Source organism: Sparassis crispa, assembly GCF_003851025.1.
Source record: "Sparassis crispa DNA, contig_000000F, whole genome shotgun sequence".
NCBI classification, from domain to species: Eukaryota; Fungi; Basidiomycota; class Agaricomycetes; order Polyporales; family Sparassidaceae; genus Sparassis; species Sparassis crispa.
The window spans coordinates 2,641,141-2,664,796 of record NW_020939747.1 but is presented as its reverse complement, the minus strand read 5'-3'; the positions used below and the strand labels follow the sequence as shown (position 1 = coordinate 2,664,796).

Below are 23,656 nucleotides of genomic sequence, written 5' to 3'. Positions count from 1 at the left end.
AGCATTATTTCAGACGCAATTCCATTCTCTTCCATAGAAGCCATGGAGGATGACGAGTTGTCCGTGCCTGACTCGCCCACTTTTGAGTCGGGCGACCTGTCGCCTGGGAACTCTCGAGAGAAACAGCGAGCGGCGTTGCAGACCTACCTCGACTGCATGCCCTATGTGTGCGAATCCGTAGACGAAATGCATGCTAAGCTCGATTATATCGTTGGACGTATCTGCATCAGCGTTGAAACCCGAAACTGGCTGGTTCTCACTACATGGGACGGCATGCTGCAGTGGTATGCGTTCTTTCTTCTCTTGTGTCTTGTGACGGCTAAAATGGTGTGCAAGTTGGTTACTTATGCACTACCCCATGCTCAAGTCTACACGGGCGAAACTCGTCCGTCTCTACTATGAATTGTGCCTTGTCCCTGGGATTGAACCTCGTGTTGTCCGAAGCTGGGCGGACATGCTATCGCGGCTGCTCAATAACAAACCTGAGCATAGGCGTAGGCTTGAAGCTGCTGATCTTCAGCTGGCTTGGCAACCCTTATGGCGAGTTCTTCAGAAGGAACTGTGGCCGAAGAAGAGATTGCATGATTCATCGTATGTCATTTGATCAAATATACTTGACAGTCTCAAACACCTCGCGGCAGGCGGAATATGGTCAACATTCTACTCTTCGTTGCTGGGAACTGTAGGAGATATTTCCCCGCGAGTGAGATACCTAACATGTTGGCAACGTTTTCGCCGTTGCTGACTCAAGAAGTACGTTCTCCCCCGCGTTTCGTCCCTTTAAGTTCTTCGCTTACAGTCTGTCTGGCACACAGTCCCTTTTGACTATCATTCCAGTCATGACATCTTTCCTGCCACCTACACATGTTCATCTATATCTTCCTATGCTATTTAAGTTGTGGGAGGCTTTCAACTCGTCTGTCATAGATGACAGACTTCTTGAATTATGTGGTGATCTGTCCGAAGATCATATCGCCGGTATATATGGTGTTGCAGGAGAAGACGGAGCTGCCGAATGGAAGGATGTTGGTATTTGGAGTGAGTCAGAATGGACCATGCTCGTTGGGAAAGCGCTAGGATCTATGAGTGGGTAATGTTCATGCAGCACGAAGCAGACCCACACTTACAGAAACCTTTACAGACGTCCCAGTTGGAGCGACCAGGGTGAATCTACTATCCGTGTCTCTGCAAGATCGGACTAATCGTCATTGTTGCAGGGTTCTACTACCACTGCATTGCATGCTGACAGCATGGCTGACAAGCAATCTCTAAGGGTCAAGAAGGCTATTAACAGATACCGTACGTCGCTTCTGCTGGTGTTCCCGTACTTTAACTCATGCCATTGGACGTGGTCATCCAGATGCTCTGGCCAAGATTATTGTTTACTCTATGTCCCTTGATGGCCCGATTCGAGGAGACAATGACGACCACCCGCAGGATGATACTTCATCAGCTCAGTCCAGCGGGTTCCTCGCAGGATGTAGAGCTCTAGATTCATTGGATAAATTGATCACTAGCACAGAGTCATTCTTCCATCCATCTAACTCTGGTCCTTGGACTCTGAGCGTGAGTGAATCGGCAATGGCGTACCTACTTGCTATATCTGAGTTATGGATGCAGCTCACGCACTTCCTCCACCGTGTTACGGCTGAATTCTGCAAGCGATGGAAAGAGGAGCAACAGCCTGGTTGCAAAACGCCGGTTGTGAGTGCATTGGCCATACACATGACATTTGCCCTAACACCATTGATTAGACCCGCCGCCTGACTCCGGCTATCCGTCGTGCTTTCGTAACAGCTCTTCGGACACCCGCTCTTCTCGCGATGTTTGCAAAGGACCCATTTTCGATGAGCTACGCCCAAACTTCCTTGCGCTCAATGGCATATATTGAGCCCAGTTTGGTCATGCCCGAGCTGCTCGAGCGCGCGTACGGCGGGCTTGAAGTCGTCAACGAGACACATCGCACTACCGCGGTCATGACGATGTTGTCAGGCATCGCTCTACCTCTGGTCTCTGAGAAGATGTGGCTCGGTGGTCAGAGGCACGTTGTACCTCTACTAGAGCTGTGCATTCCTGGCATTGATCTGGTAACATTTTACGCTACTTTAGTTGTGAAACTCGCTCGCTGACGTTTTCCCCACATTCCTAGAATGACCCGATCAAGACGCTTTGCGCTACGATGTTCATATCGTCCGTTGTACAGCATATCAAGATTGCGGATTTATCGCTCCAACAGGCCGGGGTTCCACTGTCTAGCGATGCTCCTGCCGAAGAAATGATGGATGTTGACATGGAGAATTTGGTGCAGTTGCCGGAAGGTATTGAAGCGGGTACCACACCTGTCCTCAGTAAGCAGGACGAGCGCGCTCTTGCAAGAGACAGCACTGCATTATTTGCCGGTAAAACCGTGTTGTCTGCTTACTGCATTAAGCAATCCTGATCTTTCTCATGTCAGATTGGGTAACGTCTCTGTTCAGACGTGTCCTTGCTCTGTATGAGAACCTTCCGGAGGAAGGTGGCAAACGGAACACTACCGGCGGCAAGATGGAAGAAGGCGTGTTGAAGTCTATCAAAAGTGCTTTGGATATGACCTGTCTGCACCTGTCGGATCCACTCTTTGATCTAGTCTTGAATCTCGTGTACGACTACGCCACCACGAATGCAAAATCCAATGCAGTGAGGGCGTTCGGGCAACTTGTGTCGTGTCTTGCTCGAGTGAAACCTCTGAAGACGATCGAGAAATTCCTGCCTTTCTGTATGGCGCAGATACAAGATGAGTTGAAGCACGGCGCGTCGAGTGTCCGCACGACTTCTACACATACAGCGTTGCCTTCGGACACCACTTTGCATTGGAGTGAGTTGGCCCGTTGATCTCAGTTTGCTAAAACTTAGCGAGGATTGACCACCAACAGATATGTCCATTCTCCGCGGATGCTTCGGCTATGGTGGTGGTGCCGTAAGTCGATCTATCCTTTTATTTGCTTCCATTTGTCCTGACGGATGTTTCCTCAGCTTTTGAAGTATAAGGCCCAGATGATCGAATTGATGACCCTTCTTATTGACAAAACCAAGAGCGAACGAGGCTTCAGTGGGACTGGCCGTTTAATCAGCCGGATTCTGCACACAGTATCCAGCGTCTATCCTATTAACGCGCGATTCGTGAACACCGATGAATGGGATGAGCCAGGTACGCATATGGCTGCAATGCCGTCAGCGGTCGGGACTGAGTGTACCTCTTTCAGAGTTCAACCAGAACCATAATCTACATTGGGGTCGGTTTTATGATCCGGAGGAAGTAAAGATTGAGTGGCATGGTACGCTTGTGGTAATTGGTAACGCTCCTTGTATTGATGTTTCGGCAGTTCCGTCCCGGGAGGAGATCGATTTCGTACTGGAAATCCTGGATCGAATAGCTTCTCCCGCCTTGGACAAAATTGAGAATCTCCTCAAGACTGCCGGCAAATGGGACAATGTTGCCCGCAATGACTTCTGCCGGTTTGTCATTCTTTCAATTGGCCAGGTCAGCCGCTAACATAGAATACCTCAGTTATCTGCATGCGGTCAGGTCGATCTGGAGTGGACTACCGACTCTGTACCAGGAAGCCACTAAGGAGGTTCCAAATCCTTGCATCAACGTCGAAATTGAAGTTGCAGCCCTTCTCGTGACCCCGCTTGACGCCAAAGCTGGATTTGCGTTATCTGACCCTAGCGATCCAAGATATCAGGCGGTGGTAGCCCATCGGACACGTTTTGGCACAGTTATCCATCGTGCTGCCAGGCTCTTGCAGCAACAATTTGAGGAAGAAGACCACATTGATGCTATCATCAGTGTCTCGAAGGCTATTGACGTCTTCCTGTTGGAGTATGCGGTGACTAGAAGTAATTTTGATTTATTCCGGAAGATCTATGCGCAAGCTCGAGAGTAAGTTTGGTATGCTCCTTGTATGATTGCGCATGCTACTAACCCGCATCAAGTGCCGGTCGAGTCTGGCCACAACAGAAGGAGAATACTAGGATGACGTTCCTGCGTCGTGCACACGCCTATCATGCAGGCAGGGTGTACATGCACGCTTTATATCGTCGGCGGTCGCTTCTCGAGGATGGATTGCTACAGGACCTTGCGGAGATGTCGTTATCTCCTTATACTAGAGTTAGAAGGTTAGTCGATCGGTGACCATATCCGTTTAGAGCTTCACAGCCGCTCCACAGGCACGCGCAGGCTATTCTGCATAATGCATGTGGCGTATGTATGGCTTCTTTTTACCCATTCGTCCCGCTCATTGGTAGGTAGTACTTTGTGCGGTCTACGAGATTCATTCTTCCCGAACTGTTTCGTGCGCTTGCGAAGGGCAGCGATCCAGATCGTATGAAGGGTGCATTGTATGTCTTGTGGCATAGAGGGACAGGTGCGTCCTGTGTACAGAATGTCGCTGTATGTCGCTAATGTCCATCCCTATAGCTGCATATGCACTGGCTGGTGAGAGAGATTGGACCGTTGACATACATACCCCACTGAGGAGAGACTCCCAGACCTCAATTTCCATGGTCAGTATCTGTTGGCGCTACTTGAGTGCCAACATCAGGAGAAGGCATGTATCAAGTTTACCGAAGAGTTCTGATACTGAGTAAATCATACAGCCTTCGATTCAGAAATTGGTCGGTAGTCTCGCACAGGATGCTTTGATGTTGATGGCCGAAGAATCTGTACACACAGAGGCTTACCCAGAAGAGGTCCCTGGGGTCCTCAGTGCGGTGACCGATCTGAAGAAAGACTTAGACTATCTGGAAGCTTATGGCGAGGTGCAGGAACAAGCCCTTCAAAGAGTGGGGGCGCGCATGGCACGTCGGAATGAACGTTATGTCCAGACGGTATGTCACTGCGTGCGGTTCCTGCCGCGTTAGCCTATGCTGAATCCCTCGCAGGTGTCCGCTATCCTGGAGGTGGCGTCTAAGCCAACGACCCACGTGAGTGTCAAATAAATATACTCAAGCCTCATCTTATCCAGGTGTCCTTAGTGGCGATATCTTCAAATTGCCGCAAAGTTTTTGTACGCGCTCCTGCGAAGGGATTTTCCGCCCTCTCCAGAGCTCGCACGATTCTTCACGAGGCTCAGTATCAGTCCTCATCCCACAATCCGGACAATTGCACAAAAGTGAGGATACTGTCTTTCAGAACGTTGGCCGCTCGTCTGAAGTCTTGCACTTGTCGACTCTTAGGGGGGTTACGAAGATAGCTTGTCACATCAAGATGCGCACCTTTTCCAAAACAAGCGAGGAATTATGGTTGAATGAATGGACCAATCCCCTCAAGACGCATGTTACTATATCAGATCCATCGCAGTCTCTGCAAACCATCCAGCAACTGACATATGCACGAGATGACAATGGGTTCGGTTCACTTGTTTTGTGTATGGTGTGCAATCTGATATCCGGCATGCAGAGAGCTTTACGTGGACAAGATCAAATCGGGGTTTATTCTGTGGTCTCCTTGCGTCAAGGCATATCGGGCTGTTCCCCAAGACGAATCACCGTTCTTCTGGGAGTCGACATCCACGCCAGCCTTGGACGCAATGAAAAGTGCCATGCAGGAAGACGATTTCTTTACCACTCTCGCTTCTCTGTGGGGTCAGGAGTCTGCCAAGATTGGAGGGTCCCCGGAGATGCGAACAGACAACGTGACCTTTGTGAAGTCTCTGGGTGAGCTCACACATGTTGGCGTGCAAATATAATACCGATGATGGATACAGCGAAGATGTTTGAGCATGAGGCGCTCGATGCCATGTTGTCCGTAATCGATCCATTGTTGATGGATGTAGACCGGTTCAAACAGCGCTCTGGCGCAGAGATGCTTACTGGTTTATTGCGAGGTATGTCTGTGATCATTAGGTCAATATGTGCTTACTCTGCTTCACAGGGTCTAAGCACTGGCCAAAACGGAGGTCCGATCAGCTATGGGCATGGATGGCCGATCGCCTGAAGGTTATATATGCTCAAATGAAGCCAGATACTATGACCTTCTGGGAAAGTCTGTTCAGTGTAAGTGGCTATTGAAGAGATACACCTACCCCGTTCTCACAGTGCTACGCAGGAATTACTTTTGGATAGAGATCCTCGCAGGGCAGCACCTATGATCGATTGGATCATGTCCCTGCCGCTGGAATTCCATGGTGATTCTGCCTTTGATAGTAAGTTCTTGTCGTAGTCGCTTTCGACAGGAAATTGATTGCTATGCAGTGAACAAGTCGCTGTCCCTATTTGGCATTCTTGTCGACTCTTGCTCACTTCGTTTCACTCCCTTGTGTATCAAATACATTGATCTGTTCCTCAGTAATGCCAACACAGGATACGCGGAGGTTAGAGCGCCATCGTACGGCTATGTATGTGCACAATTTTGACCTTTTGATACCAGATACGGACGCAAATCGCGCAGAACATTCATGCTATCCTAAGGATATCATGGCAGCCTCTCTACCCTTCGTTGGATGCATTCATCATTGCGTGCCGAACTACCAGTGACCCTCTTCATATCCGGTTCGATCCTCTTTTTCTTCAAATCGGTAATTCTCATTCATGGCGTTTGCAGTAACGCAGTCTACATGGACCGTATTATGCGCGTTATTAACATGTTCCCCACGTGGAGGAACGAGCGACTACCTCCACCTCGAGTGACCCAATCACAATACGACAAAGTCGGACTCACGAGTTAGTCTCCGAAACATTAACTGCTCACTTACTGTACTGAACCTTCTCTTCAGTGTTGCAGTGGATTTGGGATTGCGCACATGGATCTCAGGCTGCGCTGGTATTCCCTTATGCTGTCGCCCTCATGTGAGTATATTTTGCCACTTGAGCTTTTCAGGCTGATATAGAGCTGATCACAGGCCTGAAATTCTACGCATGTCAGAGCTTAATGACAACTCCGAATTGCAAACGTACAGTTCGGCTGTTCTGTATGTGCTCTCAGCTGTTACACCTCCGCCCGAGTATGTAGATGTTATCGCGGAGAACTTCATGAACGCCATCAAGTCGACCTCGGTAAGACTGAATTTTACCCCTGCATGTTTGTTATTGACATTGTATTCTGCTAGTCGTGGCGCATACGAATGAAGGCCCTACCCACGTTAATTGTCTTCTTCTATCGCAATCTGTTGAGCGTATCCGACACGGTGGCGTCGAAGCTGATGGATGTCCTTCTTGAGTGCCTCTCTGACGAGAACGTCGAGGTACGGGAGATGGCATCAAAGATGCTTTCAGGCGTAGTCAGATGTTCGCAGAGGCAGAGCATTGTTGCTTTGAGGGTCTGTCTTATTACGACTATACTTTACAGAAATTTCTGCTCACGCCGCTTCTTTCCAGGATCACTTCGTGGCGCTCGCCAGAAAGACGAGACTTCCCAATCGCAGGGATCCGACTTACGCAGCATCATTACGTTCACTGCACTCCGCCATCCTGGGATTGTGTGCGTTGATAGAAAGCTTCCCGTATTCCGTGGAGGCATGGATGCCACCTTTGACAGACGGTACTACTTCTCACACGTGGTTATTATTCTGCGCTGACGTTTTTTAGTGCTGGCCCTCCATGCCACTGATCCGGTGCCAATATCGACAACAATACGGAAGTCCGCATCGGAATTCAAGAAGGTCCGTGTACAGTGATCAGATATCCTTGTTTTATTCACTAACCAGAACGCATCGTATAGACTCACCAGGTACACAGCTCGTCGTGATGCTGTTATTACTTCACCTGACATCCGTGCTTAGGACACTTGGCATAAAGATCAACTTGCGTTCAACGAAGATCAACTTCAGAATCTCTCGACTATGCTCGTCGGCACCTCTTATTGTGCGTAGCGACGTTGTCGCTGTGCTTACCGACTAACTGCTAAACCCACAGATGCTTGATTCAGTAGTGACTGCATGTTCGTGTAACTGCACTCGTTGTCTTTTGGCCATTTCTTCATACTCCCGTATGCGGGCAGTTCCGCACCCTTGTATTACCATCTGTCAGCTATTGCGAACTTAGTTACAAAAAAGACACTGTAGCATCTGACTGTTCAACCGAACCCGATAGTCTTCGAGAGCAATGTCAATCTATCTCTTGAGCATAATGTAATGGATTTAGACAACAGGATGCGCTCGCGACGGGTCCGAAAGCTATCAAGAACGTGTGTCACCAAGCGGCACAGGTGCCGTGATGAGTGAAAAGGACTTGGACCCGCACAATGGCAAAGCTGGTGCAATTTCCACCTCGTTGGCCTCCTCCTGCCGCGATGCAACTGTGATAGGGGCTCTAGATCCAGCCGGATTATCGATGTCGAATGTGATGGCTTCTGACACGCATAGAAAGAATAAATGGTGCGCGTCGCGAAGTACGACGGAGCAAAGAAACGGGCGAAGGTTGTCCACTGCAGGAATGGATAAGCGGAGACAGTGAAAGGATCTGCACTGTGTGTGCCTTCATCACATCATCTCTGGTGTCCGTCTCGTGGCGTTTTTCATTCTTCATTCCGCCTTCTGATAGGACTAGCACTCTCCGTGAAAGAATCGCTCTGGAGTGCGTGACAGTCAGATGTGATGTGCGTCATATCGAAGCACGCCAAATAAAGAGCGACTAGCCTTATCCAATAATAATGAACGGAGAAGTAAAAAATATCTGTGATACTGCTAACGGAGAGGCGACATAAGTACTCTGTGAGAGACCCCAGGGTTGAACCGGTGATCCAATGTTTTCGGTTATGTCATCGGTATTGGATTGCAGGAACAAAGCCAAGCGACAGAGCTGTATGCGAGAAGACGGATGTTATCGGTGTCTTCGGCGTAGATAGAGACAGGACGGCGTCAGAAGGACAAGTGAAGCCGTCGAAGTAGAGAGGGTGCTGTGCCCTCGTTTGGGGCTAGATGGCTGCATCGCGCCGCCATATTGAGCTTACACGTACGTGTGAAGGAGACGAACCAGGATCAGAAAGGCGAACACGAGGAAATGGTGAGGCGATCCATGGCATTTGCAAATGTGACAGTTCAACTGCTGGAGGACTACCACATGATAATCGCGATGAGCGATCGTCGAACGCACGTCCTCTTCCAAGAGCTCTTCGAGAACGTGCACAACAGCAGTAGAATCTGTGCCACTACAGCGTAGTCAGCCTCCGTTTCGGTGAGCGACGAGAGGAGAATACGGCAGCGGTGTGTCATGAAACGCACCACACCCAGCGCTGACATGTATTGACTCAGTACTCATCCCGGAGACAAGGGGGGATGGACCGACCAAAGGCTGAATGCTACAGTATATGACGAAATTATTTGCTTGTAAGTATCACCCAAAAAGGAGAACGAGGTAATTTGCTTCCGTCTAGCGCAGACGCCGGGGGAAGTCACGTGTCGATCACGGCGGGCGGCGTCTCGGTGGCCTCTCGGTGGAACACGAGCGCGCTAGATGCTGTGCCGTGGCCACGGCTGGCTTGAGACACAGCGGGCTTCGCCCAGTTTGGGGTGGCATGGCAGTGTGTCGTGGGAAGGAGGCGTGAGAAGGACGCGAGCGGGCGAGGCAAAGCGCAGGAGAGTGGTCAGAAGGTGGCCTGGTGGATAAGTGCTCTGGAAAAGCGGACAAAAACACGTATTTGAGAGGCTTGAGAGAGGATCGATACACGACGGTTGGGCGTGGAGATGTTGGAGCCTGGATAATATGAATTGTTTGGCAATCGCCGCCGCGAGCTGGGCACGTTGCAATCAAACCCTGAACTTCCTTCCGTAAACCTCGCCCGTCCTCGTTTCCCTCTTTCCTCCTCGCTTCCGCCATCTGCGCGAGGGCTTCAACCACCACCGTCGTCGTCCTTTGTTCGACTCTCTCTGAATCAAACAAACAGACTCATATCGACACGCCCTTCCAGTCACGACCCCAAAGCGCGCGATTTTCCAACCTTTTTATACCTTTATCCCTTCTTCCAACTAGATACCTAGTCTCTGCTCGGTTTCTTCGCTTGCATAGCGGCCAAGCCGTCCAAGACTTGGGCTACTTCTCCACCAACCTCACGTCTCCTCCGCGCCCACGATTTCTGCATTCTCGGTTCTCTCTCCACAGCACCACTTGATTATTTTCTAACAGTCATTCAAGCACTTTTTATCAATCAAGCCTCATTGGACGTGTTACAGCAACTTATACTTAACTCGTAAGCTGGCTACCGCTCCCCATCCACGCCTATTCACTCTTACTCATCTAGACTATATGACACACGACGCAGTTACGATTTCACCTTCCAGCTCTCCGTCCTTCTTCTCTCGCAGTTCTGACGACGTAATCTCACCCATTCAAGCCAAAACCAACTTCAGTCTAAACTCAACCCCCAGAGACATGCTGTCTACGTCGATGGCTGCTCGGAGACCCATATCTGGAAGACTTTCGTCAAAAGGTATGCATCGCATGGAAGTGTCATGTTGGAGCAGGGTTTCTCAGTGTGGTCTTCCCTAGCTGATTTGTCCGAGCACACTATGATGTCTCCAACGAACGGTGGCACGAGGTGGAGGCTCAATGGTACTGGCCAGCTAGTAGATTCTGCGACAGCGGAATGGGATCTTGCGGACGAAATCGTCAAGTTACAGATCGGTGACAATGGTGACGGGGCTGAGGGTCAGATCCGTACTCCTCCCCAGTCAAAGGCGGCGGCTGCTGTCGTCCACTTACACGAGACGTCACCTCTGGAGACTGCGTCCGAAGCCAGCCTAGACTCCAACTCATCGAATACGTTGGACCAGCCCAGCAATCTCGGCTCGCATTCGCGTGGCTCTTCTGCAGATACCACGGGTTCCGCGCTTTCGTCTGCAAGTCAGACTCTACGGGCGTCACCGTATACACCTGTCAAACTTGGCGCCGTTGGAGAATCCAGGAACCGTCCTCATTCTTACAGCGGTGGCCTGTCTACTACTGATCTCACTCGTCTTCAACAAGTAGGAGGTAGTCCGGCCAACAAAGGAGATAATTGGTCGTCTCCCAATGGCACACCGGAGAGACAGCCCCAAGCAGATCAACTCACGTATCCTTCCCTGTCCGGGAATACTCGTCAGGAGCAGCAGCAGCAGCAGCAGCAACAACAGCCCGTTACACCGTCTCGGGCTGATGATTTCCAGGTCGAATACCAGACTCAGCAGCGTCAGTTCAGTCCCTTACCTCAGGGTGGCCCCACTGTTCCCTCCGGTGCCCAGACGGGGTATGTTACTGGCAGAACCAACAATGTCGCAGCAAATATACCTTACCGCCAACCTCCTCGAACATTCAATCCGCAAGTGCAGGTGCCGCCCGTGATTCAGAACCCGAGCAACTTCGCGTACCCTGCGGCTCTCCATCCCGCATCCATGACTATGAACAATGCACAACAGCAGCTCTACGACATGATGCTGCCGACACCACCGCTTGAGAACCCCGCCATGGCTCGCTTGCAGCAGCAGCACGGCATCTTCCGCACCCATCAGCACTCGACCTCGGATCCCGCATCGCTTCGTGATCCCGCCACTCTTGCAATGCTCAACCAAGCATTCGCAAGCCAGATGTATGGTCCCGCCATACCCCCTCCCCCTGCTGCTCTATCCATGTTTGCGAATCAATTCTACGGCGCACCGCAAGAGGCATATCCGTCTCCAGATCTCGCTGCAGCTCAGATGATGGCTCGGTTGCAGGCTCAGTATACTGGACCATACAGCGTCCCTGTTTCAGGACAGCCTGTGGCTCAGGGAGCAGCAACGCCAGCAGCTACCCAAATGGCTGCGGCCGCGGCCGCGGCCGGTGCGTTGGGGAATGGCCCGAGTGCCAACAATCGGAAATTGGGGTTGTACAAGACGGAGCTATGCAGGAGCTGGGAGGAGAAAGGCAGTTGTCGCTATGGTGCTAAGTGCCAGTTCGCTCATGGCGAAGAGGAACTGCGGAAAGTCTCCCGCCATCCAAAGGTGAGAGTCTTGTCTTACCAATTACATGCGACGTGTTCACTGATTGCATGCTCTGCGGATCAGTACAAGACGGAGATTTGTAGAGTGAGTTTATTTTAATTTGCTGTGCATGCCCTGACGACGTGCTGATCTCCGTGCAGACATTCTGGGTTTCAGGTTCATGCCCCTACGGGAAGAGGTGCTGCTTCATTCACACAGAGCTGCCTGCATCTGGCGCTCCTCCCGGTGCAGAAGGGGCTCCTCCGCCGAACCCTGATGGTCGCGCTCGTTCTTCTAGTACGAACAGTGACCCGAACGAAGTCTCCAGTTCTCTTCTCGCTCGTATCTCTGCGAAGCGCACTCAGGACGGAGTTATCAACTCCGGCACAGGCAGTGTCAGCACGACTCCTCCGTCTGGTGGATTCCAGATCAATGGACGTCCCGGCGCGCTTCGCGTAGATACTTCCGTCCTGGATACAGCGACAAGCGTGAAACAAAACAAGTCTGCATACCCAACGTTCGCACACAACGGAATTTTGATGCCCGCTGGAGAGGAAGTGACCGCTAGATCTCCTGGTCCTGTAACTGCTGGTCCGGACTTTGGCAGGCATGCGAGTTCGAGAATAGACATTGTGGGCTCTCAGGTATGCATACGGATTTCGCTTTATTGTTATGAAGTATTGAGCCGAAGCATGAGCAGCAGCGGTTGAGCAAAAATTCCTCTACGACTCCTAACGTTCGCCATTCTTTCAACGGAAGCGATATGCAGCTTGACTTCAGCTCTGCTACCCCTACGGCCACTAATGTCCCGTCCCAGCTGGGGACGTCTCCTCCGGAAACTTCCAAGGCTTCCGCGCGCATCAACGGTCACGTTCGCTCCGGCAGTGCTGGCAACTGGGGACCCTCGACGCGCGCCAGCCATCTCGCGGCATACCCGCTTTCGTCTATCCCCGGTGGAGAGCTGAAGACGAATTCCCCGTGGGCGGAGTATTCAGTCAACTCCCGCCTCACGGAGAAAAACTGGGCCTGAACGGGTAGCGGCCTCATGTGTGCGTGGTTCGCTCCGATGCAGCAGTCAGCGGGACGACCACGCTGTGGATTCATGTTCGGCATGGACAAATAAAATCGATACCTTGTCTATTGTGTACGTATAGCGGGAGTCGGCATGCCCTGATCTTATTTCTTTCTCATCGTTGGAACCTGCTCCATGATCCATCTACTTTTACCTGTCCATGTTGTGTGTTTACCTCCTACTTCCCGTGCTCGTCCCATCGCTCAGCTTCTGTTCGCTCATCGAAATCAGTCTGACTTATTCTCTTGACAATTCGGATAGCTACATCGTCCTGTCCCACATCTCGGTCATCGCCACACATGTTTATCTTATAAAGTCAATACAATGCTCGTGTTCTATGCTTCTATGCTTTAAATTGTGGGATACGGGGTGGTCATCTAAGTGTCACGGTAATAGTCTGTCATCGATGTATATTCAAGACCGAATCGTGTATATAATTAATGTACAGTGCATGGTATGCGGATATAGATTACGTGTGGAAAAGCTCCAAACAGCAGACAAGGTTGCGAAGACACTGCAGGATCTGGTATAAATCCGTATATCAAAGCTGCAGGGCACGAATCTCCCTGCGGAAACCATCCATTCGGCACTGAGCATACCCCAAATAATCGAACTCAGGCTCCCCATCCTTCCCTTCGACCGTCTCCCTAGCTTGGACGACACCCCATATAGCCCACACTGCATGAGATGCAGGGCTCCAAGCCCGTACTTGGCGGTCCAGCGTGTCCAAATCAGCCTCGATCTGCTCGTCCGACAGTACGCTGGGCCGTTTGATGTCGTTTGGAGGGATGAAATGTGAGATATAGGCACGGTAGAGGTTGCGCCTCTGATCGGGAGTGGGATAGCGCTCTGGGTGCAGGATATGCGGCATCTCGGTATGGTAGTTGGCCGTCCACTCGTGGAAGTGGTTTGCGATGTCATATGCTGCGGCATTTGGGGAGGCATATTCGAAATCGACTACAATCACCTTAGGAAGTGATTACCATCTGTATGCTAACGACATACATTAAGACTGCGGACATACCTGTCGATGTGCGAGAGTCCCGGGTCTCAGCGTCTTCAGCCTCAAAAGATTTCCGTACTGTGCGTCATTGTGACCGAACACCCTTGGGCTGGCGCCGATTCGCTTCTCCTCCTCAGCTAACCAGCGAAGGTACTGCTCCCATTCCCATTCAAAAGCATCCAAATTCAGGTGCCTACGAACATCTTCTGGGGCGAATGGTAACGCAAGAACATCACGGGCTAAACCAAGCCATGACTTCACGTTCCTCTTCGCCGCAAGCTCCCAACCGTCGCCTTCACTCTCATCCGCAAGAGTCGGCTCAACGGAAGCAATATCGACGCCATGAAGCTCTGCCATGCGAGCACCTATCCATGAACTGATTTTTGGATCGCGCATGTCAGAAGCTGTGAGCGTGGTGGACTCGAAGTACTCCTCAACGCGACCGTTCTCGAAGGTTCCGTACACACGAGGCCCTATGTGGTACTGTGACGAGAGAGCGTGTAATGTATGTAATTCTCGAGGGCGAGATATTAACGACCCGGAAGAGGGGCCGTAAATTCGGAGCAGAAGGACGCGGGTGCCCGGCACCGAGGGACATGAGATAAAGAAGACAGCGTTTGTGAGAGAGCCTGATACTTTCTGTATCTGGATGTTCTCTGGAATAATAGCAGGGTGTATCCACGAAGGCGTTCTGAGGGCGTGAAGGATGTCCAGCAACTGTTGCGCAAAGGACGCAGACTTATAGCGCCTATCAAGGAGGTGCAGATCAGCAAGGAAACGACATGACACAATCAATGGCAGACCAGGCTATGGAACTCCCCTGTTTCGCGACTCGTTAGCTCGCCAGCAAGAACCAGCGAAAGCTCCCGCGCAAGACAAACAGGCTGATGGACTCACCGTGCTTCGAGTCTCTGATTTGCATGGTGCAATCCTTCTACGCGAACAACATCTACGTCACCGTCCTCAAAAGGAATGGATATGGATGATGCAGAGTACACCGGAGATGTACCAAGTGAGACATCGTCTTCAAAACTCTGCAAGGAAGAGGTGGAGGTCCGTCTCAGCGACAACACAGATTGTGCGTAGGGTGTTGTTACAGCAGGCGTCGTGGCTAACTCCGGACCCATAGTCGGAGACATTTTGGCCTGAACTGTGAGCGAAAATCGCGCGCTGATTACGTTCAGCACTTTGCGTACGAACGATGCTGGCTGGCTAGATTCTGTAACTAGACTGGCCATTCAAACTCTTTTTAGAGTAAAGTCGGTGTCTTGGACTGGACGACGAACGCAGGGGGAATACGACGGGCGACAGAGTCACACGACAACTTGGGTATATGGAGGTCGTGTGCAACGAGGACCCAGCCGTGCCGATACATTTTCTGTCGGAGTCTCAATATTCTCAGCGACTATCGGCCTCTCGGCATCGCGTTTTGCGCCACCAACACTCATGGACGATGTCGTCGACGACCTGTAGATATAGCATACATCTGGTTGGCCTCAAAGTCTGCTTCCTGAGAATTTCCGATGACGTTTCCTCACCACGATAACATGTGGTCAGCTGCAGCGTTTGGTGTGAGTACTGACCTATCGGATACCCTCTGTCCCGCATCACTGACTCTCAAGAAGTAAGGATACTCCCTAAAGATTGGATACTCCCGACCCTGCAAACAAAGTAGCGGCGTCAATAAATCACTTGCTCGTGAATGCGTCGGTGCCAAATAGCGTGCGTACGCTCAATGCATCAGTACTAGTCCGAATTTACGTTTTCTAATGCGCCGTCTCAGATCAAGCTCGAACACCAACTTTACAGCTTCTGATGGGATTTGCAAGGCATGAACAAACATCCCAGGTTTGCATCCTCTATACCGTCATCTGTTTGTAGCTGATCGAGATCAGTATATCTTCGCGCTTCAGAGTCTGCTCATGCGGACAGACATAGTCTGGAAACCCTGCATAATCACTTCTTGCGGCTAGGGTTGACCTGGGTTATCACCTCAGCTAGCAAATCCATGCAAACAATGGAAGGCGGTTCAGTTTAGGTGGTCAGTTCACAACGCACAAAGGTATTACCTACCGCTCCGCACTACTATCGTGCAAAGGCTCAGACGGAGCTAGCACGACTTCAATATCTAAAGCAGTCCACATCCCCTAGATCTCGAAACATCCGACTGCACTTGCCAGAGGGGAACTAGCTCCGGAAGACGTAACCTGTCAACCACGCCCCTTCGTTTGTGGCATTTTATTCCCTCCTCCGGTAGGTTTCCGTAATGGACTTCTTGTGGGAACCAAATCTGGACGTCAATCTTGAGACAGGTCCCGATGGCCTAGACTTGTAAGTTGTATTTCACGAGACTTCGCTTCCCTTGGCGAGGGATCATGCGCAGCTGCTTCCGTAAAGGTTCTACACGTTCGTCTTCGCGGGAGAGGCGATGGAGAGGTTCTAGGTACGTCTTCTCTTGAAATTGGACACTTCTTCGACGCTCGCTAAACTGTCTCTCCTAGCCATGACTCCCCCCAGTGAGTTCAACGTGGCCTTCGACATCGGTACCGGTGATATCGGTGTATTTCATGATGAGCGTGTGTGCATTGCAAGCAGTACAAATTCTGATTCGGTCGTAATTGATTACTGCTGCCGATACCGCAATCGGTCTCCGATTCCCGTGAGTTCTGGTATGTCGTTATGTCATGACTCCTTCTGTCTTTCGCATCTTGTCGTCTCTTCCACATTCCTGTACGTAATTAATGCAGTAAAGGTTTGCACCCCATGAACGGTCCTTATGGGTCCGCGGGGCAGACAAGCCGTTTAAAGCCTCCCATCAGCATCCCGCTATCGACGCCGGTGGCTTCGTGAATGTCGAGACATGAGATTTCTCTTCATCTCCGACAGACTCTCCACATGGGAGATTACGCATAAGGAGCGAGATCTGAGATACCGTCAACAGATATGTGTTGAACGTGACTCGGAATACAGACCAGAAATGCAACGCCTAAGCAAGGACAACAGACGATCCATATGGTCTGCACAAACACGTAAGTTTTACATGACAGCCCCGTTGCGTATAAACGTACCTGTATCGATAATGTCAACGCGCGGACCACTTGAAGCTTGGTTTCCGACATTGGAATCGAGCCAATAAACTGCAGAACGGTCGAAGCCTCAATCCCAGACGGCAAAGCTTTCGCCATACGAAGCTGCAGGATGGCTCCTGCAACTGTCTACGACAGCAGTGAGTACGCGATACCAGGTGACGAAGATATTCATACCAGCCCGACAGTTGCTCCCGTGAATCTTACCAGGAAGAACGCACTCGTCCCTGTAGCAGTATCCTCCCGGCGTAGGGCCCGGGTGAAGACTTGATATGGTGCATGGAAAAGCATGCCTAGTCCCACCCCGGCGATTAGGGTATATACGCTTTGTAATACTCGGGAAGTCCGTTCGTTCATCAGGATTAGAATACCTGACAACAGGATTGAACGACTTCGAACGAGCAAATTCACGTCATAAGACGCACCGAAACCCAAAGTCGAAATGAAAAGACCTGTACAGATAATGTACTTTTGTGGGCTTGTATCTGAGCGTCGCCTCTGCCAATATTCGACGAACCAAGCAGCTATACGGAAATGACGATGCCATAAGCTATTCAGCGAGCCGTTGTTGGAACAGACGGTAGCATGAGACCTACACGGCACAGATGCTAATGCAGAACCCAAGGAATATGTAAGCATAAAGATCCCAGCTTGTAGTGGCGAAAGCCTAGTGACGGCCTGGAGGGGAATCAATGAGTCAACGCAAAACGAGGACTTCGAGACGCTGACCTGGTAGAATAGAGCCAGATAAAACGTTCCTGCGTTGAAGGCGAAATTATGAAGAAAAACAATCACCAAGATGATGCCTGGAAAGGAAGATAAGCTATCTTGCGTTTATCTTCACACAACGTCGTACCCATTGTGGGATCCCTGAAAACAGCCGGAGGGAAGAGAGCATCGCGGCGAGTGTGAATCTCATAGAATCCGCCGCCTACAAGAACTATAACTCCGACGATAATCAGCAACAAGGTGGAAATTGCTCTCCCTAGAGACCGAATTCCATATGTCAAAGAGAGAATATTGCGATCGGCAGTAGAGAGATACGCACAACCGATGACAGGCGCCAGGTTAAATCCGATCACGATGCAACTACTGCCGCCCATGAAGAGGATTCTAGAAGGCGAGGTCAGACACATAGGTTGGGAAGTCCTATAGACTTACAATCCGCAGAAGTCGAAAGTACGCCCAAACAAACTCAATGACATATTATGCGAAGCTCCTAGGCTGACTCTGCGCAGCGAGAGCCACAGGACAACAAATGCAAATGCGCAGATCGGAAGATTTATATAAACTAATCGAAAACTTTAGCATCTCTCAGTTCTGCGGACAGATTGAACCAGTTTACTTACAGGCCCATCTCCAACTGAGTGCCCCTACTTTTTCTAACAAACAAGCCTCAGCATATCGTTCAGATTCATCCAGTAAGACTTACCGCTGAATACACCCCCAAGAATAGGGCCCGCAATAGCAGAGCAAGCCCAGGTGATGCTCAGGGCTTGCGACCACTTTGCTTGATTCTGTACCTCTACAATCTCGGACGTGATGGTCCAGACCAAGCTAACAATACCCCCTCCACCTGCTCCAGCCACAGCGCGAGCAATGATAAGCCATCGCATACTCTTAAGAGAATTCAGTGAAGAAGGAACTAGAGACAACGTATTCACGCTAACCTGTGCTGCCCCACAAAAGGCAGAACCAATCGCGAAAACGAGCATACTGCTGTATAAAACAGTCTAAACCGTTCGCATGAGAATAAATCATCATCTAATCTGAGGGAAGCCGACGAACGGTGCGACCGATTAGATCCGAAACTTTCCCGTACAGTGGCTGAAACGCGGTCTGCGTGAGCATGTACGTCACGGAGACCCAAGTATACTGAGTCTGAGTTGCATCCAATTGGCTGGTGATAGTAGGTAGAATAGTTGATACGATAGTCTGACATAGAAGGTCAAAAGTGAATGGACGAAGGCTATCTGCAAGAAGACGTACAGCATCTGTTGTCGCAAGGAACAATGTCAGTGCGGCGCTGAGATCAGAAGGTTAGATGGAGACGCTCAGATGTGAATGCAATACTACATTTACCCAACATGCGCAAACAAGAGTCGGACGAAGCTGATGTTCTTCTGCCTCCCCGGATGATCAAACACAAATGTAGAACTGGATGTAATCGTGCAAGGGGTATGGGGAGAAGATCCGTCGGTAGACTGTAATGACAATTCGCAGGAAGATTTGGTAAGGTCAATAACTGTCTCTTGCCCAGAATGCTGGCTTCCTGCAGATGGTAAGTACACTGCAAGAGGCCTGGGTAGCTGCCGCTCCTCAGACGGTAGTGTGCCACATGGCTCGGGGATCAGCATGATCGGAAAGTGTCACCAAGTGGTAACCGAAGGCGAGACTGGTGAACCTGCGAGCAGTGAAGGCACCAGTCGAGAAACTGTTCACAATTTATATGACCGTGGAGCGAAGTCCTGGGACGTGACGTTGTGCCCATACGTGTGCATTCGAGACATGTAATAAATCGTCAGTCATGAATCGCCAGGACAGTTTCTTCGTTCCCTGAAAGAGAATTCGAGGTCAGATCTTGATGGACGATTCAATAAACCGTCTTGATATTCTAATTGAAACACCCACCCACATATGATCTTCGTTAGCCTTTGCACCCTCATTGTCGGAGATTAGCAAGAGTTACAGTGGAGATACAGAGAAGCTTTGCAGACAGGCATGATTGGACACACTCTGCGGAGGAAAGACACCCGGGCCAGCCTTGGGCTTCAGGTACCGTCACAGAGAGGTCAGGTTGGACAAAGCTCCACACTGCTCAGTGGCAGATAGCTGCTGCGATAGCCGCACCAACCAGCCTTCCATTACGTAGCCGTAAAGTAACCCGATCCGTGGACATGGCGGATATAATTCAACGCAGCGATCAGAATGAAGGAATTGCAGAAAGTAACATGAGAACCAGACTAGAAGACTTGTCGGAGGTCAGGATGGAACCTTATCACTGGAAATCGACACATCGTGTATCGCGGTAGCCTCGAATGTCGCTTGTTGTGAAGCCGCGGCTTGAAAATTAGTGGCCAGCGCAAAGACAGAGAATGTGATTGAGTAAGACAGATCGTTTGCGTTTAAGCGAGCTTAAAATCGCAGCGAGCGAGGCGGCAAGAGCTTGCTTGGGATGTAATGGCAAGATATTGAGCCTGTACCTCGGAGAAGGACATGTTAGCCTCCCCTTTGGTGTCCCGAAGGACCGGTAGAACTTTGCAGGTGAGGTTACTAACGGACAAAGCTATTGATATATGAAGGATGTGCAGTATCAGATATCTCGAGTCGAGGCAGAGGTGGCTCGAGCAACAAGTAGTTCGTTGTGGCGTTGACGTCTGAGGAAACTGGAGGTTCTCACGAGCGCTGTGACAAAGTTGTCGGCTGTGTTTGGACTCGACTGAGTACTGCACGGTCCGATGTGCATACACTATTCGAATGCGGGCCAATCCTTCCTTTCTCAAGTCTTTACCAGATTGCTGCTCAACTTCTTCCCATGGCTCGCTCGCCCGTCCCATGCTTACGTTGTTCCGTTGGACTTGTGAGAAACGCAAGCTTGGTGTACGACTCAAGTCTGCACTCAATTGTCGCAAAAGACTTTTCACGAATGTTGTCGCTTGGATGAGCCTGGAGAGAATTCTTCTCTGTGGAAGTCTGACAATAATCAGCCTGACCATACGTCTCCGCACTCCGTAATGATTACACGCCCGCCGGGGCATATCCAGACTTCAGCAATTGACAATTATGGTTACGCGTACGTACGTGTGTGTATCAGGGGACACATCCAAATTTCCCGTTAGAAGGGCCTGACAGTGGCATGTTCCAAGAATGAAGAGATCAGCAGGCGGCTGGAATCGGGGGCATTTGCGACGGTCGGACGATGTAAGCCCCAAACCAGCACGTCCCACCGCTTGTGGTATAGCTTTTGGAATTGCGCAGGCGGATTACTTCAACCGGCTGGTAGAGGTCATGTTGGCAATTCTGCTAGCTAGAAATCATGATGCCTGCAGGCTCAGAATCACTCGCGCTCATCTGGAGGGGGTGGTGAATATGCAGAAGTGCCGTCAGAGCTTCAACTTGCCTCCTCAGAGAATCAGCCGAATCGTTTGACCATGTGACCATTTTGACACTCAGACGCTAGGAACTAATGGCGAATCTAAGGACGATTAATCGTGACATCGATAGGATATGGCAGTGTGAGTCGGTAAATGTATACAGTGACGTACAACTAGCCCGGGCGACACCCTTCTCCGTCCCATCTATGCAGCGGCCGTTTTCCGGAGGTCTTCCTCATCTCTAGGTGATGCCGGTTGATCTTCGTTGTCGCCGTCTGAAGTCGTGGCGAATAAATGCCGACCATGCAACGGGATATATGAAATCCAATCATATAGAGCATGAAGAGAAATTAGGATCCAATGAGTTCTCTGATTCTATTCCACGCGCGAGATACCCAGCCACCAAGGGTTGGGGCAGAATGAACCGTACCGTTTTCATCAATGGAGGAGGCGCCTGAACCTCTTTCAACGTCAGGTGACGACTCAGTTGATGTGAATCCTTTTGGCGAGGTGGAGGTTGTTCGACCTTCAACCTCGTCAGCGTATTGCTGTAGAATCTCCCGTTGCCGGTTGGTAAGTGACCTGACGATAAATTCTATAAGTGTCACGGCAGAGGTAAAGTAAACCTCTTTTCACCTAGGTAACTGCACCCCGAACGTGACGAACAGGTCACCCTTATCGCCACCATAGACCGAGGAGACGCCCCGGCCTTTCAATACCATTTCCTCACCCTGTTGTGTCCCTCCAGGCACGCGCACGTCGACCTCTCCATCAAGGGTTGGTACCCGAACCCTTCCACCCAGAAGAGCCGTATGCAACGGGATGCGCGCTTCGTGGTGTAGATTAGGACCCTGCCGTCGGAAGAGTTTCGAAGCTGCAACATTGATCCGCACAAGTAGGTCACCAGCGCGACCTCTGCCGGAAATCGGTGCATCGCCCGCGTTTGGTAGTCGGATAGTCATACCATCTTCCACGCCTACGAAATCATGTCTCACGAGCGACGTATGACATTGATTAATAGAAACTCACCAGCCGGGATATCAACCTTGACATTCTTCCTGATCCTGACTTGTCCGACTCCGGCACATTCACCGCACTGGCTGCCTCGCGGAACCGTCGTTCCAGTGCCTTGACACGTCGGACATGTACTCGCCATCTGGAAACCGTTGTCGATAACGTACGTCCTGGTACCTGTTCCACTACAGGATGTACAGGTGGATCGTTTCGCCCCTGCCTTCAGCCCGGTACCAGAACAAGTTGAGCAGTTGACGACAGGGGTAACGTTAATAGTTCGTGATGTGCCCTTGCACGCCTCCATGAAAGTTACACCAACTGTAGCCTCGAGATCGCTCCCATGCATATCTTCATGCCTGCGTGGTCTCCCACGTCCACCAAAGGTACTGCCAAAGAGCTGTTCAAACAGATCTCCCCCTGGTCCTGCTGAAAAGGACCCAGAGAAGTCCTTGAATCCTTGGAATTCAGCGCCACCGAATGAAGTACCAGCATTGGCAAAGGCATCTGGATTGAAGCCTGGTTCTTGAGACGCAGCACCATACTTCTCATAATCAGCTCGCTTCTTCTCGTCTTTGAGGATCTGGGTGCGGGGCGTCAATAGCGATACTGCTGAAAGAGTAAGAGGGAGCTTGCATCATATGCTGCTTGAATCTCTACGAACTTCTCCTGAGCGCCCTTATCCGGATTCGTGTCAGGATGGTATTTGCGTGCAAGCTTCGACATAAACATTGTGTTCAATACGGTCGTTTATGCGGGTAATTTGGCTGTAGTACGCACTCCAAAATATTTTTTCTTAATCTCCACAGGGCTCGCGTCTTTCTTGACACCAAGGACTTGGTATGGATCCTTCGCTGTTGCAAAATTGGATGAAGAAGCATGGAAGGACCGCTGTTGCCTCCAAATTCAGACCATATGGAAAGATCTGCAAACGAGCTGTAAATCTAACCTTCTTAACCAACGAGGGCTGTAGTCTGGAGGATATCCGGCGCGATGCGGCTACACGACTTGCACTGGCATTCAAGCAAGTAGAAAAAGCGCGACTGTTCGTTCCCGGTTGCAAATGAGAGCAAGAGTAGAAAGATATGAAGGAAAGGACCCTCTGTGAAGACAACCGAGGAGGCATTGCGAGAGTAAGAACACGAATTACACTGGCAATCACGTCGTAAGCATCCCAAGGTCGGAAATTTCAGATTCCCACGAGCACGTGGATTACTCTCCCAATTCTAAGCGTGACAAGAAAGGAAACCATGATGCTACTTCTGTCGCCGACTACCGACTCGGGTGACCTACAGTGCTTTGCATAAGTATACAAAGCACCGTAGATGTGTCTTGTAGCACAATATTACCAATGGATCTTGTTTCTTGATTACTATTACCTGCAGCTTCGTATTGCTACTCCGAGTCGTAGCTAGGCAAATAGTGTATCCATGACTGCGATCGGTCATTACACCCTAGATAGAGGATAGTGTCGCGGC

At 50.5% G+C, this 23,656-nt stretch overlaps 6 protein-coding genes across 6 annotated transcripts; 2 read left to right on the top strand and 4 right to left on the bottom strand.

Annotated features, from left to right (window-relative positions):
* Positions 1-42: 42 nt before the first annotated feature.
* SCP_0109700 (Proteasome activator complex subunit 4A) lies at positions 43-7,901 on the top strand (the record flags this gene model as incomplete). Its single annotated transcript, XM_027753200.1, has 40 exons — positions 43-284; positions 337-591; positions 642-753; positions 816-1,086; positions 1,142-1,164; positions 1,218-1,299; positions 1,361-1,566; positions 1,621-1,704; positions 1,755-2,087; positions 2,150-2,399; positions 2,456-2,854; positions 2,913-2,956; positions 3,013-3,187; positions 3,243-3,314; positions 3,363-3,495; positions 3,548-3,922; positions 3,976-4,158; positions 4,210-4,243; positions 4,292-4,406; positions 4,460-4,477; positions 4,531-4,589; positions 4,639-4,869; positions 4,924-4,965; positions 5,017-5,153; positions 5,218-5,388; positions 5,441-5,697; positions 5,748-5,867; positions 5,915-6,036; positions 6,089-6,185; positions 6,235-6,353; positions 6,410-6,531; positions 6,584-6,702; positions 6,756-6,828; positions 6,882-7,035; positions 7,089-7,298; positions 7,357-7,519; positions 7,567-7,640; positions 7,700-7,708; positions 7,761-7,842; positions 7,894-7,901. 40 exons carry the CDS (start codon positions 43-45, stop codon positions 7,899-7,901), a joined length of 5,775 nt encoding a protein of 1,924 aa, XP_027609001.1.
* Positions 7,902-8,737: 836 nt separating this feature from the next.
* On the bottom strand, positions 8,738-9,001 carry SCP_0109690 (hypothetical protein; the record flags this gene model as incomplete). Its single annotated transcript, XM_027753199.1, has 2 exons — positions 8,738-8,875; positions 8,936-9,001. 2 exons carry the CDS (start codon positions 8,999-9,001, stop codon positions 8,738-8,740), a joined length of 204 nt encoding a protein of 67 aa, XP_027609000.1.
* A 1,361-nt stretch (positions 9,002-10,362) lies between these two features.
* On the top strand, positions 10,363-12,942 carry SCP_0109680 (hypothetical protein; the record flags this gene model as incomplete). Its single annotated transcript, XM_027753198.1, has 5 exons — positions 10,363-10,405; positions 10,465-11,933; positions 11,997-12,017; positions 12,074-12,556; positions 12,613-12,942. 5 exons carry the CDS (start codon positions 10,363-10,365, stop codon positions 12,940-12,942), a joined length of 2,346 nt encoding a protein of 781 aa, XP_027608999.1.
* Positions 12,943-13,525: 583 nt separating this feature from the next.
* Positions 13,526-15,114, bottom strand: SCP_0109670 (Putative choline; the record flags this gene model as incomplete). Its single annotated transcript, XM_027753197.1, has 3 exons — positions 13,526-13,951; positions 14,009-14,735; positions 14,885-15,114. 3 exons carry the CDS (start codon positions 15,112-15,114, stop codon positions 13,526-13,528), a joined length of 1,383 nt encoding a protein of 460 aa, XP_027608998.1.
* Positions 15,115-16,802: 1,688 nt separating this feature from the next.
* On the bottom strand, positions 16,803-19,430 carry SCP_0109660 (Uncharacterized transporter; the record flags this gene model as incomplete). Its single annotated transcript, XM_027753196.1, has 16 exons — positions 16,803-16,910; positions 16,960-17,004; positions 17,056-17,202; positions 17,251-17,444; positions 17,499-17,597; positions 17,670-17,751; positions 17,803-17,879; positions 17,930-18,058; positions 18,122-18,186; positions 18,235-18,364; positions 18,423-18,455; positions 18,506-18,692; positions 18,744-18,806; positions 18,862-19,008; positions 19,063-19,099; positions 19,156-19,430. 16 exons carry the CDS (start codon positions 19,428-19,430, stop codon positions 16,803-16,805), a joined length of 1,818 nt encoding a protein of 605 aa, XP_027608997.1.
* A 2,369-nt stretch (positions 19,431-21,799) lies between these two features.
* Positions 21,800-22,910, bottom strand: SCP_0109650 (DnaJ homolog 1, mitochondrial; the record flags this gene model as incomplete). Its single annotated transcript, XM_027753195.1, has 3 exons — positions 21,800-22,143; positions 22,197-22,761; positions 22,839-22,910. 3 exons carry the CDS (start codon positions 22,908-22,910, stop codon positions 21,800-21,802), a joined length of 981 nt encoding a protein of 326 aa, XP_027608996.1.
* Between the last annotated feature and the right edge of the window lie 746 nt (positions 22,911-23,656).